Source organism: Stegostoma tigrinum, chromosome 1 (assembly GCF_030684315.1).
Source record: "Stegostoma tigrinum isolate sSteTig4 chromosome 1, sSteTig4.hap1, whole genome shotgun sequence".
In the NCBI taxonomy this organism is placed as follows: Eukaryota; Metazoa; Chordata; class Chondrichthyes; order Orectolobiformes; family Stegostomatidae; genus Stegostoma; species Stegostoma tigrinum.
In genome coordinates this window covers 133,043,614-133,062,081 of record NC_081354.1, presented here as the reverse complement: position 1 = coordinate 133,062,081, position 18,468 = coordinate 133,043,614, and the positions used below count along the sequence as shown (strand labels likewise).

Sequence of the window (18,468 nt, the reverse complement as noted above, 5' to 3'; positions counted from 1 at the left end):
AGATTTTGAAGCTGGTGAAGTCCACATTGATACCATTGGGCTGCAGGGTTCCCAAGCGGAATATAAGTTGCTGTTCCTGCAACCTTCAGGTGGCATCATTGTGGCACTGCAGGAGGCCCATGATGGACATGTCATCTAAAGAATGGGAGGGGGAGTTGTACCCGGTGTGGCTTCCTCTACATTGGGGAAGCCAAGCGGAGGCTCGGGGACCGCTTTGCAGAACACCTCCGCTCGGTTCGCAATAAACAACTGCACCTCCCAGGCGCGAACCATTTCCACTCCCCCTGACCTATCCCCTCCCCACCTATCTTCTTTTCTCTCCATCTTCGGTCCGCCTCCCCCTCTCTCCTCATTTATTCCAGAACCCTCACCCCATCCCCCTCTTTGATGAAGGGTCTAGGCCCGAAACATCAGCTTTTGTGCTCCTGAGATGCTGCTGGGCCTGCTGTGTTCATCCAGCCTCACATTTTATTATCCTAGATTTTATTCACATTGGTTCAAACTTATTTTTCATTCATGTGCGCAGTGAAACTTCAGCATTTCTTTGTGGGCTACACAAGGCATTAAGGTAATTTGTGCTTCTTTTACAGCAGCAACTTCTGATGTCCAGAGATACGGTACTGTTAAGATAACAATCATTTTCTTTTGGTATGCAATTTGGTTGGCAATTTCTCCATTGTAACTATTTACAGCAGTCCCTGTTATGTTTTATCGTCAACATGTTACCTTGACTGCTTCAAAAGGAGTTCTTTAAACCACCTGTTGACAGCAACATCCACTCGCACCATGAAGCAAAAAGTAATAACAAGGTAGATACTTGTCACAACAAAGCCCAAAGCCTCAAAAAGAAACCTGGAAAAGTAAAGAAAATAAAAATAACCTTATGAAGCTGGGAAATGATCAGTATCTCGATGTCAACACACATGAAAACACTTGACTTTTAACCACTGCAAATGGGATTTATAATGAAATGAAGGGTTAGAGGTAATTCCTGAATACCACAGTTGAAAGCCTCTTTCCAGTTAACTAGTGTGGTTATCAGCATTAAACATTAAAATACGTTAATGTCACATCACATTCAAATTAGTATCACCTACTACAAATGCAGATAGCACTCTATACATTAGAAGTCACTTTCAGCCACTTCTAAGATATACTTTTCCAGCAATTAAAATTAAAATTGGAGAGAGAAAGAAATTTGTGGGTGGGCTAAGTAGGATAGTTTCACATTCTGCCAGTGTTCTAATTTGTATGCAAAGTGAAGTGTATGTCAAAAATCAAATCACAAAGAAAACTTTATTAATCTCATGCAAAGGAAGCAATTTTAAATGGAAAAAGGTCCAAAAGCAGCCTCAAGAGGCCCACAGTGCAAGTATTTCAAATGGGACAGGGATTTTTTTTGGTTTACCAATCAATTAGCATATTATCTCATAACAATCAACTGGCATACTTTCTGACCCCAAAGAGAATCTCAATTCCAAGATTTTATAACTCTTGAGACTAACGAAAATAAGTTTAGCCTGAACATGGTTATGGAATCAAGAATGATGGCAGTTCTGACTCAGATGGTTAACAGCAGGCCTAGTAGTTTGCATCTGTCACTTAGAACAAGCAATTCTCCCACTCCCATTCAGATAACCCTGTATTGTTAATGTCCAAAATGATAGGGTTGTTCTGTTTGTTTCAACAATGTACAAATTACTGATGGATGTGTAGGTTTTTTTTAATGTTTATGCTGAATATTTTGGAGAAAATACTCCAAGCTTTTGCACAACTGTCCTCTTCTGTCCCTAGTCACCTTTCCAAGTGTCTTTTTATTCCTTTTCAATAAAATTTTCTGAAGCTATCAGGTTTAATAAGTCATCCACATCACTTTCAAGTGAAGTCAAGATAATGTACAACACTGGTTATTCTATTCCACATTTTGCCTAAAAACAGCTTACGGAGCCAGCTTCAGAGTACCTAAGTTCTTTCTCACCCATGTAAGGGGAAAACACACCATTATAAAATACACAATTCCAATTTCTAAATTTTAACCAAAGGCTAAACAGGTTGATACTCTGCTCACTGGAGTTAAGAAGAATGGGGCATGATCTCATTAAAACATACATTATTTTTAATGGGCTTGACAGGGTAAATGCTGAGAGAATGTTTCCCCTCATAAGACAATCTAGGAACAGAAGGCACGAACCTAAGACTGAGATGAGGAGGAATTTCTTCGGAACTCCTTGTCCCAGAGAGCTGTGGGGATACAGTTGATAGGCTGAGATAGATAAATTCCCAATTAGTCAGGAATCAAGGGCTTTAAGGAAATTGCAGGAAAAATGATATGAGGACTGTCAGATTAGCCACAATTCCATTCAATGGAAGAGGAAGTTCAAGGACCTGAACCACTCCATTCCTGTTTCTTACGGTCTATGGTCTTGATCTTAGTATCACATCTCTCGCACTAATTAAACATTATACGAGGATCGTAACATGAAAAATGCAGCAAGTTGCATTAGATATTGTTCTTCCTTTCATTTGCTTTACTTTCATGACATAAGTAATTAGATTTTTAAAAAATGCATAGCTGCCCACTGGAATGTATAAATGTTATCAAGGCAGACCAAAAAATTTTAAGAAGTGGTGTTGGATTTATATAATACCTTCGCTACTATCTTAAAAATTTTTCAAAATAAAACACTCACACAAACAAACACATTTTCATGATTTAACTGCAATATGAAACTATTTAACTGTGTACCTTATGAAAATTTATGGCCTCTGAACAATGACATCACCAAAGACTTCTAATGAATGAGTGGCAACTACATTGATCCTTAAAAACAGATCAATTCTTAAGTTGTTTCAATGAAATTCCATGTTTCCTGAATGCTATTAGTTAACTACTCACTACTAATCTTCAACATACTTTGGTGCGAAGATCTTCCACACCATTAAGTGTCTCCTCAGTACAGCAACAGAGCACACAAGAGCAAGGAGCTGTGTAAAGAAGGAAAACAGGTTATACAATTTTCCTCAAATTTCAAGACGAGTATAAAACCTCTCAGTGTAAGTATGTGTCCTCAAATACAGGACAGCTTTTCTTAAAAGCAAGCACTTCATTGTCTTCCTGTTTTAAGTGACATTTGGAGCATTTGTGACAAATCAAGTGGTAATTCAGGTATTGTCAGTTTGTTTAAATATCTCTAAACAAAGCCATTCTTTTGGAACAATTCATAGTTAACTTTTCCAATCAAAACATAAAAACTAGCTTCAAAGCAAAATCAGTCATGAAAATATTTATTTATCTCCCCCTTGGTAGGTTTTACATGCGTTTTGTTCACTCACACCATTAACTTATATTATTTACCTCTAGATTCAAGTTATGAAATGTGCAGGAACTTTGGTAAACAGAAATAGTGCCTGCATGCAGGAATCACTTACTCCAGAAGTTTATCAGAGGGAAAAAATTCAAATTAACGTCAAATTTCTCTAAAATATCCCCTGGTTATTAGATTTAATGCAGTCATAATTTTCAATATTTCAGTATGGACACTATCACGTCTCAACTGCTTTGAACTACTCATCCAGACTCTCATGATTGTTGCATCAGACGTCAACAAAGAATGGAAAAATCCCTTTCTCATCCAACTGGATGGCACATTACCGAAAAACAAAATGTGGTTCTGACTTTGAGGCAATAATATCATTTAGAATGTTACAATGCTTTCAAGATCCACTTACATGGAGTTCCCAAATCTGTCCCACTTTCTGTGCATTCATTAAGAACAATGATGCTATTGCAAATTGTGCAATTTTGGCCACAAAATATTTCATGCGTGCATTAAGTACTTGCAGTTTACTGCAGCAAGATGGACAATAAATTATTCACCTCTGAGCTAACATGTCTGCTTACATACCAGACTCTCATAATTACTTCTCACATCAGACACTCCTATTCAGTTTCTAGTTCAGATAGATATATTAGTTCCAAATTATACACAGAGCCATTACACTTTGTAGAAATTAATCTACTTCCATTAGTTTCAGCTAGCATTAAAACCAGGCTTTCTTTTTAATTCATTCACAGGACATCACTAGCCAAACTTAATTTATTGTACATTAAAATGCAGTGATGAGTTGCATTCTCAAACACTTTCCGGTAGCTTGCTCACATCAAAGGGAAGTTAAGAGTTACACACATTGCTTTGATTTGAGGCCACCTGTAGACAGGATTAAATATTCCAATGTAGGAAATGCTCAGGGGGCATCTTCAACTTGTCTGTTAAGGAGTGTAATTCTATACGCATTTACTTTCTACGCGTGGCCAGATGTTCAGATTAATTAATCACTGACTACACTCCGCTACATTATTCTACTTTAAACACTCACTGTCTGGTGTACACTGTGCTATTCATCAAAAGTTAAGCTGGTATGATGGAACAATTACAGTACCTGCGCACCGTAGACAAATAAGTATCGCATTCCCAGTTGCAGCATGGCTGCAGAAAACATCTGAGGATTTTCTCGCAACCTCATCTCCATCACTTGATCTTCATCGCCAGATTCCTTTTTGATGTTCTTGCTTTTAGAGCTTTTCATTTCACGAACAAATGGCCAAAGCAGCAACAAGGGACATCCAACTACCTCAAGAATATAACTGAAAAGTCAGTTAAAAGTTTCAATGCATTTATTGCAAGGCTGATACTCTCTCATTAATGTGCTTTTAGACACCAGTTCTTTCTCTCATTTAAAAGCATCCCTAATAATTCAGTTATCCAAGAATCTGGTACTGAGCTGGTAAAATTATGACTGATTTTAACATCATGACTGATGACTAAAAGGGGACTGGTCAAAGGATTGGGTGGGGGGGGGGGTGCGCATAACAGAAAAGGTTTTCTACATAAAACGTAGTGTGTTTGGATTCGTTGTTCAGGTTGATGGTTAAGGCAGAAACTGTCATATAATCTGACAGGAATTTGGATATGCACCCGAAATGCCACAACTGGGAAGGGTATGGACTATATGCTGGCAAGTGGAAGTAGATTGGGTGAGCAAGTGGAAGTAGAATGGGCTGCCAGTTTATTCGGATGAGCTGAATGGCACCTTTAAGTACTTTAATATTTGCATGGTTCTAACTCTCCACAGCAAGTAAACATACCTTAGAGAAGAACTCCTGACCTTTGTACCAAGACATTTTGTTTCAAGTTGACCATGATCAACAATACATTATGGACTGTAACCCAAAGTAACAAAAATACTCAAAGGAGAGGCAATATAGACACAAAATGCGGAGGAATGGAAATTGTACAAAATGCGGAGGAATGGAAATTGTACAAAATGCGGAGGAATGGAAATTGTACAAAATGCGGAGGAATGGAAATTGTACAAAATGCGGAGGAATGGAAATTGTACAAAATGCGGAGGAATGGAAATTGTACAAAATGCGGAGGAATGGAAATTGTACAAAATGCGGAGGAATGGAAATTGTACAAAATGCGGAGGAATGGAAATTGTACAAAATGCGGAGGAATGGAAATTGTACAAAATGCGGAGGAATGGAAATTGTACAAAATGCGGAGGAATGGAAATTGTACAAAATGCGGAGGAATGGAAATTGTGGGAGATATAGCAGTTTGGATCGGAAATTGGCTTGCTGAAAGAAGACAGAGGGTGGTAGTTGATGGGAAATGTTCATCCTGGAAACCAGTTACTAGTGGTGTACCGCAAGCGTCGGTGTTGGGTCCACTGCTGTTTGTCATTTTTATAAATGACCTGGATGAGGGCATCCCAAAACCAGTCCAACCTGTCTCTGCCTCCCTAACCGGTTCTTCCTCTCACCCATCCCTTCCTCCCACCCCAAGCCGCACCCCCAGCTACCTACTAACCTCATCCCACCTCCTTGACCTGTCCGTCTTCCCTGGACTGACCTATCCCCTCCCTACCTCCCCACCTACACCCTCTCCACCTATCTTCTTTACTCTCCATCTTCGGTCCGCCTCCCCCTCTCTCCCTATTTATTCCAGTTCCCTCCCCCCATCCCCCTCTCTGATGAAGGGTCTAGGCCCGAAACGTCAGCTTTTGTGCTCCTGAGATGCTGCTTGGCCTGCTGTGTTCATCCAGCCTCACATTTTATTATTATGAGGGCATAGAAGGATGGGTTAGTAAATTTGCAGACGACACTAAGGTCGGTGGAGTTGTGGATAGTGACAAAGGATGCTGTAGGTTGCAGAGAGACATAGGTAAGCTGCAGAGCTGGGCTGAGAGGTGGCAAATGGAGTTTAATGCAGACAAGTGTGAGGTGATGCACTTTGGTAGGATTAACCAGAAGGCAAAGTACAGGGATAATGGTAAGATTCTTAGTAGTGTAGATGAGCAGAGAGATCTCGGTGTCCATGTACACAGATCCTTGAAAGTTGCCACCCAGGTTGACAGGGCTGTTAAGAAGGCATACAGTGTTTTAGCTTTTATTAATAGAGGGATCGAGTTCCGGAACCAAGAGGTTATGGTGAAGCTGTACAAAACTCTGGTGCGGCCGCACCTGAAGTACTGTGTACAGTTCTGGTCACCGCATTATAAGAAGGATGTGGAAGCTTTGGAAAGGGTGCAGAGGAGATTTACTAGGATGTTGCCTGGTATGGAGGGAAGGTCTTACGAGGAAAGGCTGAGGGACTTGAGGCTGTTTTCATTAGAGAGAACGTTGAGAGGTGACTTAATTGAAACATATAAAATAATCAGAGGGTTAGATATGGTGGATAGGGAGAGCCTTTTTCCTAGGATGGTGACGGCGAGCACGAGGGGGCATAGCTTTAAATTGAGGGGTGAAAGATATAGGACAGATGTCAGAGGTAGTTTCTTTACTCAGAGAGTAGTAAGGGTATGGAACGCTTTGCCTGCAATGGTAGTAGATTCGCCAACTTTAGGTACATTTAAGTCGTCCTTGGATAAGCATATGGACGTACATGGAATAGTGTAGGTTAGATGGGCTTGAGATCGGTATGACAGGTCGACACAACATCAAGGGCCGAAGGGCCTGTACTGTGCTGTAACGTTCTATAGACAGATGAAGGTGGGGTAGGTGGTATGAGCGTGTGTGTGTGGGGCCTTTGGCAGCATGGCGGCTCAGTGGTTAGCACTACTGCCTCACGGCACCAGGGACCCAAATCTGATTCCAGCTTCAGACGACTGCCTCTGTGGAGTTGGTACATTTTCCCTGTGTCTGCATGGGTTTCCTCGGGTGCTCCAGCTTCCTCCCACAGTTGAAAGATCCGCAAGTTAGATGGATTGGCTATGCTAAATTGCCCATAGTGTCCAGGGATATGTAGGTTAGGTGGATCAGCCATGGGAAATGCAGGGTTACAGAAATAGGATAGCAGGGTGGGCCTGGGAGGGATGCTCTTCGGATGGTTGGTGTTATCTTGATGGGCTGAATGCCCTACTTCCACACTGTAGAGATTCTAATAATTCTAATTCTAATATCCGTGTTTGAGAGTGAGAGCCAGAGAGAGACAGAGAACCGACAGCACACAAGCTGTTCTATAATATTTATATAATATATAATGAACTTGGCAGGACATAACCTCTCAGTTGTTTCTTTGCATCTTTGGCAGGTATATGATTCAGTAAAACCCAAAACCTTTCCCTTCTCTTTCGTGTTTTGAATTGCATTATTAAACAACTTCAAAACCATTAGTTCAAAGCACTGCCAGCAGGTTAGAACAGTTTGTAGAGGAGCTGTAAAACAAATAGAACCCTGAACTGGACATCTACAATGTACTATATTAGCTGATCTCTGCAAGGCCAATGAAGAGCAAGTCGTGGGCTCAGCATCCATCAATAGAGAATGGATATGTTGCCAGTGTTCCCACGCCCAAAGCTATTTGGAAATCATAACTCAAAGCGCTGCTGGAAAGGAGGGGGTCAGTTTCAAATGTAACGCATCCGATTGTGCGACAGCCAATCAATCTAAGTGTCTTGCATCTCAGGTGCATGAACAATGAAGAATTAATCGCACTGCCCTCCTCTCACCCCAAAGTCTTACATTCTCCCTCTTTTTCAAATGTTTTCTTGTTTTTCTTTCAGAAGTGTTTCTGTTTCAACTACTTCCTATGCATTCCATGACGCAGCAGAAATCTACATAAAAACTAATATAAAAGCTGATGAAAATAATGCCCTGTCACCAATTTCAGAAATGGCAATAGGGATTGATTAAGAACTTAAGTTCACAATAAAATACAATTAACTTCAAATTCACAATATGTTCAATTATTTCCAGAAAAGTCAGATTTCCTTCAGACACATTATTTTAAGTCAAATGAAGACCGCTGTGAATTTATTACACTGTTAATGTTTGAATTACTAGGGAAATTCTGAGTTTGATTTTTAAAAGGATCCGCAACATGCCAAGTAGCCTGTGACTACAACAGCAGGTTTCATTCCTGCAGGTGAGGGTGGATTGGCTGTGTTAAGTTGCACCATCGTGTCCAGGGATGTGTAGGTTAGTTGAGTTAGCCAAGGGAAATGAAGGTTTATGGGGACAGGGTCGGGCCTGCATCTGGGTGGGATGCTCTTTGGTGGGTCGGTGTGACTCGATGGGCCGAATGGCCAGCTTCCACACTATAGGGATTCTATGATTCAAAGTACAGTTATGTAGAGATTAATTCCAACAAAACGGTTTTGACTATTGTTAAGCAATTATATAATTACCTGCAAACAGTATATGAGATGCAAAAGTGTTCATTCCCACCAGTAGTGCTGGCAATATATTGGTGCTATGTCCTTCAGTGAACCCAACAAAAGCTGCATTCCATTGGATAGCTGGGAATATTGGCTGATGTCCTGTAGCATAGAAGAACTGTGTAGCTGTAAAGGCCCAGGCTGTAACCGCATACCAAGGAACAGAAAAATAGCCTGCCCAAAAAAAACAAAATTTAAATCAGTGTCAAATATTGGTAAGATTACCTTAGGAAATTAAATCTCAACTAAGGACTAGTTTGAAAAGCAATTTCTCAGACTTCAGTCACAACTTCTCAATGCTCACATCTAAAGAAGTGACGTCAGGAAAATTGAACTGCAACTATAACACAATGATTTTTTAGCATATTTGATAACAAGTTATGCTTACAAAACAATCACTCTCAAACAAATGTATGTTGAGAGATACTGAGTTACACAATCAAATATTTTGAGGGTGGACTGCAGAAACAATTCAAGATAAACACAATTCAAAGTAGTAACAAACAATAAATGTTTTATCCTCAGAATGTGGTAAAACACCTCCATTCATACAATGCCTTTTGTGATCTCAGAAAATCACTCATTCTTTCTGTTCCTATTGTAGATGTTTTCCCCAGCTAAGCAATCTAGAATCAAGGTACAGTCTCAGAATAAGAGGTAGGCGATTTGGAATGAGGAGGGATTTCTTCACCCAGGTCAATGAATAATTGGAAGTTTCTACCCAGAGGATAGTGGAATTTCAGTCTTCGAGCTAGTTTGAGATAAATTGATAGAATTCTATATATTGAACATATAAATGGAGATGGGGAGCAAGTGGGAAAAGGGTAGAGATAGACCAGCAATGATGATGTAGAATAGCACAGCAGACTTGAGGGACTGAAAGGCCTACTCCTGCTCCCATTTCCTAAATGTGACCTGAAGTTTCCAACTGCCTGTCATTTTAATTTTCAATCCCACCAGGAACTCTGTCCCTAACCTCCTAAATGTGAATTGAAGAAAAATGGCATCTCATCTTTCAATTAGTCATTTCACAGTCTTCTAAATTCAAGAATGAATTAGTAAATTTATATCATAATCTCTACCTTCTTTTTTAAAGACAGCATCTGTGGGTGATAAATCTGTTATTCTCATTTACAAAACCATTTGTTTCTTTACCCATCACAATATCATCTTTTTTGACATGATTTTTTTTACTTTTCACCCCATCACACACACTTTTGTTCTTCCTTTAACAGAATATCCTGTTTCTGTATTTTGAAAACTGTTAGATCCCCAACTTTTCAATGAAAGATTAACTGTTCCTCTCTCCAATGATGCTACCTGACCTACTAAGTATTTCCAACATTTTTCTGGAATATTTTGCTCGTGTATCCATTCACGTAATGTTGGTGTCAGCTCTTTGAAACATCTAACTACATAATTTCATATTATTTCCATGTTGTTCTGCTCCACACAATAATCCCCTTATTTTCTAAAAACTTGGGTTCTGTTTTAAATGTTTTCTTCTACTCCGGCATTCCACGTACAGCAAACGTTTGTTTCAAGCTGGCACTTGACAAACAAGCAAGAATTATATATCTCAAATACCAGTAGATTACTGTATTATCACAATCTCTATGCTGTCTGATTAGTCAGTTGAGTGTGCAACTGAGAAGGCTCTCTGCTGTTAAGTTTTATTTAAAGCCAAGATGCATTTTTATTTAAGTGATTTATGCTGTAAATAAAGTATAACAGTGATTTGTATACCCCCTGCAATACGCTTCTATTATTTGGTGTGTGTTTTCACACTAATTATAGGGACCTCTTGACCAGCTGGAATATTAGAACAATGGACATACTCCTAGTTCCGTAGATGCCAGTTCATAAAGTTTGCTACACTACAGAACATTTGCACAAAAGTATTTCCATGTCTCATTTGAAGGTTATAAAATTTGTTCTTTCTAGAAGAAAACATACAGACAACTGTTTGTTTCTAGGTTTGTCTAATCTGTCTCTGTCTCTTATGTCTGATATTATCTTCTCTTCTGCCCCCTCTCTTGAATTGAGCATCTTTCCTGAAGTAAGCCATTTAAGTAAAAATTTAAATTCTGTGGAATATCTGTTGCTCAATGGAACTTTATATGTTTGAGCTCATGGACACAATGAGAGAGATATAAAAAAAAGACTTGTACAACCGAGGTGATTCAGCTTAAATGCAAAAGCTTAACATATGACACTGAAACTCGATCAAAACAAAATATTATTTACAAGCCGAGAATTGTTGTGACTTACTCAAGACGTGCTTTTAAATGATATATTAATTGAAGCCACTACATACCAGTGTTATCAGACTGCAAAGAAAGGTTCCTTGCTGTACCATGTATCTCAAGGAAAGAAAATCCCTCCAAGAATAACAGCAGGAAAGCCAGTGACATTCTCTCATTATGCAACATAATAAGTAACAATGTCAAAAGAGCAACGACAGTGATGAGTGCAGCAGAATATACAGTTCCTAAGCCATAAGCAGCCACTGTCCGAGTCTTTGTTTGACTGTCGTTAAAATTTACGCTCATAGCTTTCTGCATCTTACGGTATATCAACGGGACTACATGTAGAGAGTCAACTTCCGTTTCCATAGAGCCTTTGTAGGGAGGGGCAACAGCTTCATCAGACTCCCTGTTGTCTTTTAGGAACACAGTGATCGGATTCCATAGGACGATAAGGAACCCTGTTATTACCAGCACAAAGACAATGCATGGGAAAATTACCACAATTTTCTTAGTCAGATCTTGAAGTTTAATGAAGGATTCCTCTGAAGCAGCATTCACAGCCCAATTGCAGCACAAACAAAATACAATAAATGGGAAACCCAAACGTATAAAAAACACAACTAAGTGTGAACTGTTCAGATTGCCATAATGAAGGAACCATCTTCGTATGAGGTAGACCAAGGCTCCAAGTGACGACACGGACAGGATATAATGGAAGTTCTTTTGCTGACTATTACTTATCTTTGACAAAGGCTTCAGAAATGGGGAAGGCTCACAGTCTGCAATTTCTTCCCGACAGTGATAAAAATTGCTGGAAAAAAGAATGCAGACCACAAAGGTCACCATGAACACAATTAAATAAAAAGATTCTCGTTTGTATGAAACGGAACCAGAATTCTTTTGTATATCTGGTACAAATGATGTATTTAAACCATAACTGGTAAGTTTTCCATTCCATTTTAGTTTCAAGACCGTAAAAGTTACAAGAGATTTCAAAAGGAATGATACTACTTGCCCTTCAGTTATTACAAAGCTATTAGAAAACATAGCCAGGCATCGTAATAGTAGAATTCCCATAGGTATAAAACACTTAAGCCAACTTTTCCACTCTGGTCGAATACAAATGTTGGAGCCTTGGATTAGTTCATTTGAAAGATTATGTTTCTTGCATTCCAATCTCCAGAAGTTCCAATGAAAGCTCAGATGTGATCCAATTGCAACCCAACAACATATCATCAGTGGTTCCACCGTAATGCCAGATATCAGCATCCAGATACATACTGTTAATCCAGCTGTCAGACCCCAGATAACTGGATAGAAAAGTAGTTGCTTGTACAAAGATTCAAATGTTGATGCAGTTTCTGATATCAGAAAACAATGTATGCAGGTTGCTGCTAGAAGTACAATACCATAAAGCATGCGTGCTGGGTTGAATCGTGCCCATGATTCTCGACACACTTCTTTGGTCTCTCTCAAATAACGTTGCTGTGCGATTAACAGATTTTGAAACCTTGCATGAAAATCTTGGTCAGGAACAATTTTTTCAGACTTCTGAATGACTGTAATCAGGTCATTATACTCCACCACTGTAGAGGAGAACAATTCCTTCAGATATTTCAGCTTTGTCACAGGAAGATCCTTAGCAGCATAAGAGTAGGATTCCAAAAATCGATTCACCTATACAACAAGATGGATGGACAAGAAAACTCACATTTACACAGCGCTTTTCAAGATGACAAATGTTTCAAAATACTTTACGGCCAATGAACCATTTCTGAAGAATAGTAACTGTTATAATGTTAAAGGAAACATGACAGCCCTCCTGTCCAGAAATTCTCACGTATAGTAATGTGATAATGACCAAATAATTTTTTTTTAAAAATGTGTTTCAGAGTTAAATATTGACCAGAACACCACGAATAGCTCCCCTTTTCTTTGGTTTTGTTTAGCATCTCGTTCAAAAGGGCATAAAGGCGTTTATGTCTACATGTCATAAAACATATAAAGATATATACATCAAATGTGATGATGTAGCTTTTCTAGATATATTCAGAAAATGTCTCCTGTATCTTACCAGTACTTTACCAATAATTATATGCCAAGAATAGTTTAACTCCATGAACTGCAAACAGAAAACTCCACAAAGGGAGCACTAAACTATAAGTTACCATTTCATCTGAAAACAAGCTTAATTCTGAGAAAACTTGTCAGATATTACCAAATTTATACAGTTCCTTGTTAAGTAGCCAGGAAATGGACCTTCCAATCAGTTAGCTATATATAGACAGTTAACCACGCTGCCAGCTGGTCTTGAGAAAAAGTATCATAATTTCATTCTTGATTGATATGCAATGATGACTACTGTAAAGAATGCTTTTAAACATCAAAAGGAGGATGGTAAAATATTCAAAGATTTTGGATCCACGTCAGACTCATTAATCAGAATCATCGAGAGGAAATTAGTGCTGATGAAAACAAAGTTACAATACAAATCCACAGCATCCTATGATACAACATCTCTGTTGGTTATCAGATTAAACATTTCACTTTGAACAGTTAAATTTAGTTATGGAGGATTGCAAAGGTTTGGGGAAGGTAGACACTGACCTGTCTAATCCTCGTTGTAGTTGGTTAGCTCGCCAAGCTGGTTCACATCGGAACACTGAACCAGCTCGGCAAGCCAACCAACTACAACGTCCACAACCTGAGCTACAAATTCACTCTCAAACCTTACTGTCTAATCCTCAAAGGCATTTATAATAGTTGGCCTCAGCCGCAGGTTTTCAAATATTTTTCTGAATTTTATAGAAAGTACATAGATTCCAATGGAGAAGACTGGCAATAGCATACACAGAAAATAATCTGTACAGATTCATGTTGCTGCATGTAAAATTCTACATGTCATTAACTCATGAAAAAGTTTTAATACATCAGACCGAGAATGTTTCCAGTGTTATGATTGCTGAACAAAAATGGAAAGTTTCACCACTTTTATCTTACAAGGTTTTGTTGATCTTTTATTTAAATTTTTACTTCTCAACTAAAAATTCTATTTTGTTCTCCTCTTAGAAGATATTCATTCAGAACCATGCCCATATCTTCCGTGAAGATTGGCATGCAACATTAAGGACCATATCAACATCAACTATCTCTCCAACCAGCTTAGCTTTTTAGTAAGCCCTACTCTTTCCTTAATTATTTGTGTATTTATAAAGCATGCTTGAGATTTTCTTGACTTTACTCATAAATATGTTCTCACACCCTCTTCTGCTTTCTTAATTTCCTTGAGCTCACATTATTGCTATTTCTAAATTTATTTCTAAAATGCGTCTAAGTTTCGTGTTTCCTACCTCTGGCAAACATGACAAGGTAGTAGACACACCCAACCAATACCATCCACATAATTACTAGAAGTAGTAATGCTATGACCACTCCAACCTATTACTCTTTCTGTACAAAAGAATTTGGAATACTTTTTTTTTGTGAAATACGGAGTCATCTTGGTCAATGTAAAATCATAACATCGGCTGCCATCAAACTATTTTCTGAAATTAGAAACACTTTTCCCATTTAGTCAAACAAACAGGAAAAAAATCCTTAAAATTGCTTATTCACTATCAGAAACGATTATCTGGAAAAGAGGCATGGCACTTGTTCAAATGACTATACATTTTTTTGGAAAGCATTGACCAGCACGGACTAGAATTACGCTGGGTGGAACTTGAGGCTGCAATAAAAGATGAGAATAAGTATAATAGCTACTTAATAACAATAACAAAAATGTCATTGACAAATCTTGCAGTACTGTACCTGTACAGCATTGATATGAAGTGCTTTTGCCTGTTCAAGATACTGATTATCATCCAGCTTTGGTTCAGAAATAAACAAGTCCACCATCACCATTCCTATATTACTGTAGGGAATAGGAATCCCAAGAAGAAGAGCTAAGGTTGGTACAAGATCTATCTGAGACACGACATTCGAGTCCTAAATGGACAGAGATTTTGTGGATAAATAGAAATAAAGAAAATTAATGAAGTAACTACATAACCACCTCTGCAATGCATGCATTTAATAGGAATAGAAATAGTCCAGCTTGATTTAATAACATTTCAAACGCAGGGTATTTACTAGTAATTTTCCAGACTATATTAAACGAATGACATTTTGAACTGTATATCACCCTAAACAGCATTGCTGTTAGTCTCTCTTCTCAAATTAAAATGCTTACTTTGCTGTTAATAGGTAATAAATACAAATTATTTCTTTGCTTTCAAGACTCTATTCTTCTTGCCAGGCACAAGGTAGAGGAACACAAAACTAGGACAAACGATGTAACCTAAATGGTGTATATTTAAGAGAAAGACCCAGTGGTTCACACGTAAACCTCAAGGATGACAGGACAAATTTATTAGCTCATTCAGAATCCTGGGCTTTTTTAAAAAAAACTTAAAGGCAAGGGGCAAACGCAAGACAGTTATGGAAAACAATTAAAATAACAACTTAAAATATCTGTGACTGATTAAACCTCAACTGGAGAACACTATCTCACTCTTGACAACACACTTAAGATAATGTGAAGGGAGTGAAGACAGTGTGTAGGAGAAGAGCACCAGAGCTTCAGTTCTGTAACAAAATCCAGGGAGAGGTAGGGCTTTATCATCATACAGACAACTATTATTAATTGGTTGCAATGACTAAATGAATAGATGGAGCTGCAGCTTGTAACTTTCAACAGACAATTAGGTATCTCCTCTGAAAGGAAGGAAATATAGGGAAAGAACAAGCAAAATGGATGAAATGTTAGGCTCTTACAAAAAAAAAATTGGACTGGCTGAGTGAATCTTACAGAATAGAAGCAGGCCAGTGAAAATCTGGGACTGTGTTGTTTATTTTAAAAAATACATGCTACAAGAAGGGGTGCCAACTCAGAACAGAAATTCCACCATTACTCATCTGACATGCTGATTCTGACAGTACCCAGCCTTTTTGCACCAATACAACAAACATTCTCTTCATCAGGACTAGCAAGGTGATGTTCTCCCACTGTATTAAAGTACTACATAAGTACAAATGATTTTACTGGTTGGATGTGTTTTTGGGTTGCAGGTCCTAGAAGTACTATTTTTCAAATGAGCACACACCTCTGTCTTTATATTATGTTATGGAGCTAGAATTGTGGATTCCACCAGGGCTCAATTTATGGACAGTTCAAGTTTGATACCAAGTAATGTGTGAGCAGGAAGACAAAAGTAAAATACTGCACATGCTTCATATTTGAAATAAAAATAAAAATGCTGGAAACACTCAGCAATCAAAGCCAGATGGGATTCCTGCTTTATTTGCAGGTAACCTCACATATTTAATGGGAAGTATCACAGAACATTTTCAACACAGATGGTCAATTGTGTTTTACCAGCTTATTGCCAGTCAAAGAGAAATCTCACTGACTGGCCTTGTTCCATTTATAATTTACAAATGTAATTGACTTGATCACAGAACAGTAAATATTGTCTGCATGGACCTTAACATAGCCTTTGACAAGTTTCCAGATGATAGACAGGTTAGTAAATTTAAATCACATGGGATTTGAGAAGAACTTGCCAAATGGATACAAAATTGGCTTGATGGTAGCAGAATGTTTTTCGGGCTGGAAGCCTGTGACCAGAGGTGTTCCACAGGGATTGCTGCTGGGTCCGTTGTTGTTTGTCATTTATAAACAATTCGGATCAGAACGTAAGAAACATGGTTAGCAAGTTAGTAGAAGACGCCAAAATTGGTACTATAGTGGACAGTGAAGGTGGTTATCTAAGATTGCAACAGGATTTTGATTGATGGGCCAATGGGCTGAGGAGTGGAAGATGGAGTTTAATTTGGAACTGTGAAGTCCTGCAATTTGGTAAGACCAACAAAGGTTAGGCTTATACAATTAAATGGTAGGGCCCCAGGCAGTCTTGTCAAACAGTGAGATCTGGTATGTGTTCTTTGAAAGTTACATCACAGGTAGACATGTTAAGAAGGTATTTAGCATGCCTGCCTTCATTGCTCAGACCAGTGGGTGTAGGATTTGGGACATCGTACTAAGGTTGTACTGTACATTGGTGGGGCCATTTTTGGAGCACTGAGTTTAGATCTGCTCTGCTATAGGAAATTATTAAATTAGAACCATAGACCACTGAAGCCCTAGAGAGTCAGAGACATACAGCACAGAAACAGATCCTTTGGTCCAGCAAGACAATGCCAACGATAATCCCAAACTAGTCCCACGTGACTGCTCCTGACACATATCCCTCCAAACCTTTCCTACTCACAGACTTATCCAAATACCTTTAAATGTTGTAACTGTACCCACATCCACCACTTCCTCTGGAGGTTCATTCCACATGTGAACCACCCTCTGCGTAAAAATAATTGCCCCCGTCATGTCTTTTTTAAAAGTGTGAAAACAGGCCATTTGCCCTATCGAGTCCACAGCGACCATGCGAAGAGCATTTTACTCATATCCACCCCTCTACCTGATCCCTGTAACTGCTTATTTCCTTAGCCTGTACATCTCCTGGACACAATGGGCAATTTAGCATGGCCAATCCACCTAATCTGCATATCTTTGGACTGTGAGGGGAAACCAGATCACCCAGAAGAAATCTATCCATAGAATGTACAAACTTAACAGAGACAGAGACAGTCAACCAAAGGTAGAATCAAATCATGGTCTCTGGCACTGTGAAACAGCAGTGCTGAGCACTGAGCCACCATGCTGCCCCAAACAGACAGATCTAGGATATAGGACAGGATTCACAAAAGATCTACCAAGATGTTACTGGGACTGGAAGGTTGGAGTTATAAGGAAACGCTGGGGCTTTCTTACTGGAGCGTAGGAGTTTTGAGGGGTGACCTTGCATAGGTTTATAAAATCATGAATAGCAAAGGTCTTTTCCCTAGGGTGAGCAAGTTCAAAACCAGGGGGCATATTCTTAAGGTTAGAGGAGAAAGATTTAAAAGCGACCTGAGGGGCAACTATTTCACAGAGGGTTTTTTTAAATTCATTCATAGAATGTGGGCATTGGCCTATCCAGCATTCATTGCCCATTCCAATAGTCCACAGGGCAGTTCAGAGACAACCACATTGCTGTAGGTCTGGAGTCACAGGACGGCCAGACCAGGTAAGGATGGCAGTTTCCCTTCCTAAAACACATTAGTGAACCAGATGGGTTTTTCTGACAATCGACAATGGATTCACGGTCATCACTTGACTCTTATTTCCAGATTTTCTTTTCATCAGCTGTGGCGGGATTTCAACCAGGTCACCAGAACATTATCAGAGTTTCCAGATTAATAGTCCAGCGATATTACGACTACGCCATCATCTCCCATGTGTGGAATGAACTGCCGGAGGATATGGTAGATGTAGGTACAGTTACAACATGTAAAAGACATTTGGGCAGGTACATGAATCAGAAAGATTTACAGGGATATGGGCCAAATGCAAGCGGAACTG

At 39.0% G+C, this 18,468-nt stretch overlaps 1 protein-coding gene across 2 annotated transcripts in view; it reads right to left on the bottom strand.

The window, feature by feature from the left end:
* Positions 1-461: 461 nt before the first annotated feature.
* pigo (phosphatidylinositol glycan anchor biosynthesis, class O) overlaps positions 462-18,468 on the bottom strand; it is a 34,700-nt gene continuing 16,693 nt past the window's right edge. The window contains exons 5-10 of one of the 2 annotated variants that reach the window (XM_048546074.2): positions 14,781-14,957; positions 11,039-12,647; positions 8,692-8,895; positions 4,441-4,628; positions 2,915-2,985; positions 462-852 (exon numbers count right to left, since the gene is read on the bottom strand). In XM_048546074.2, the coding sequence (XP_048402031.1) occupies positions 723-852; positions 2,915-2,985; positions 4,441-4,628; positions 8,692-8,895; positions 11,039-12,647; positions 14,781-14,957 (2,379 nt within the window). In that variant the 3' untranslated portion in view covers positions 462-722. Of the gene's footprint in view, positions 853-2,914; positions 2,986-4,440; positions 4,646-8,691; positions 8,896-11,038; positions 12,648-14,780; positions 14,958-18,468 lie in introns of those variants that run through there. The other variant, XM_048546084.2, reaches the window with a different exon arrangement.